General features: G+C 42.1%; 1 protein-coding gene across 1 annotated transcript; it reads left to right on the top strand.

The window, feature by feature from the left end:
• The first annotated feature begins 236 nt into the window (after window positions 1-236).
• On the top strand, window positions 237-1,049 carry LOC141607767 (uncharacterized). The gene has a single exon (XM_074427117.1). The coding sequence runs from the start codon at window positions 237-239 to the stop codon at window positions 1,047-1,049; it is 813 nt and encodes a 270-aa protein (XP_074283218.1).
• Window positions 1,050-1,737: the final 688 nt, after the last annotated feature.

Here is a 1,737-nt window from a genome sequence, read left to right as displayed (position 1 = left end):
GTAAAGGAAGGAGGGACGACTGTACTGCTTCTTGCTGATTCAGCAGAGAAGGTTAATAGTTCAGAGGGACACCCCACCATTATTCCTGATCAATGATTAAGCTAGGATTTTGGAATGTGCGGGGTATGAATAGGAGGAGTAAGCAACAGGTTATACATAGATTTTTAATAAACAACAATGTTAATTTCTTTGCTTTATTAGAGACTAAAATTAAACCAAATAAATTGCACACAACCATGAATTCCTTTAGTAATTGGAGTATTTCCACAAACTCAGCATACCATCAAGGAGGTAGAATCTGGATACTGTGGCAGGTGCATGAATGGGATATTGACTTTCTAGAGTATGATGCCCAGTATATCCATATGACTGTACATCATAAGAACACTAATGCAAGTTTTCATGTCACCATGGTCTATGCTTTCAATGGCAGCAGTGAGAGACAGTCCCTCTGGGCTAACTTAAGCAGACTAGCAAATACCATATCTGGACCATGGGCCATTGGAGGAGACTTCAACTGTGTGTTGACTGAGGATGAGAGAGTGGGAGGATCTTTTTCTCGGCAGGATGCAGAAGATTTCAGGCAATGCTTGCATCAATGTGAAGTGATAGATAGCCCTGCTATGGGAGCACTGTACACATGGAATAACAAACAGTGCCCAGCTGACAGAGTGTATAGCAGACTGGATCGTTTCCTAGTGAACCAGGAATGGCTCAATGATTACCCTCTCCTTTATGCACATTTCTTGCCTGAGGGGATCTTTGACCACACTCCTTGTGTGGTACAGGCTAATGTAGCTGATGAAAAGAAAGCCAGACCATTTAAATATTTCAATATGTGGAGCCTGGCTCCAAATTTTAAAGAGACTGTTCAAGCTGGTTGGAAGTGTGAGCACGCTGGAACTAAGCTGTATGAATTAGCTAAGAAATTGAAGAACCTGAAGCAGGGACTTAAACAGCTGAACAGGTCCAGGTTTGCAGATATTGAGAATAATGCTGAGGTGGCTCTCACTAAGCTACATCAAATACAAAGCAAAGTTTGGGAGTGAATCCTCGGGACTTGAGCCTTATTCAACAGGAGTGTGAAGCTAGAGAAAGTTATCAACAGTTGGTGAGGCTCGGACCCAGTTCCTGCAACAAAAGGCAAAGATGAAATGGAGTGTAGATGGGGATGCAAATACTTCTTTCTTCCATGGCATCTTGAAGACTAGGAGGAGACAAAATCAGACAGTGCAAATAACAGACCAACAGGGAAACCATCACTCTGATAAGGAAGGGGTTCGGGAGAGCTTTCTAAGATTTTATACCCAGTTGTTAGGCAGTCTCACCCCACAACTCCTGTCACCCAAGAGTAGTGCAGCAAGGTAATAAATGTGATGAGTCACATCATCAGATGCTACTAATGCCAGTTACTGATGCAGAAATCAAAGGCACTATCTTCAGTATACCAGATGACAAAGCTCCAGGACCAGATGGCTACTCTAGCCAGTTCTTTAAAACTAGTTGGGATACGGTTGGAGGGGATGTATGTCTTTGCAGTCCATGAATTTTTTAGGAATGGCAAAATGCTCAAGCAGTTGAATGCTACTAATGTTACTTTAATCCCTAAGGTGCCAAATCCTTTGACTGTAATGCAATTCAGGCCCATTGCATGTTGTAATGTGGTTTACAAATGCATTTCAAAACTTCTGTGTGCAAGACTTGCTTTGGTACTCCCTCATATAATTTCTGTAACTC

Source organism: Silene latifolia, chromosome 10, assembly GCF_048544455.1.
Source record: "Silene latifolia isolate original U9 population chromosome 10, ASM4854445v1, whole genome shotgun sequence".
In the NCBI taxonomy this organism is placed as follows: Eukaryota; Viridiplantae; Streptophyta; class Magnoliopsida; order Caryophyllales; family Caryophyllaceae; genus Silene; species Silene latifolia.
This window is presented reverse-complemented; position numbering and strand designations above follow the sequence as displayed.

Bases quoted from the DNA above. Each gene is read 5' to 3' on its own strand.
- LOC141607767 (XM_074427117.1), top strand. From the start codon at position 237: ATGAATTCCTTTAGTAATTGGAGTATTTCCACAAACTCAGCATACCAT.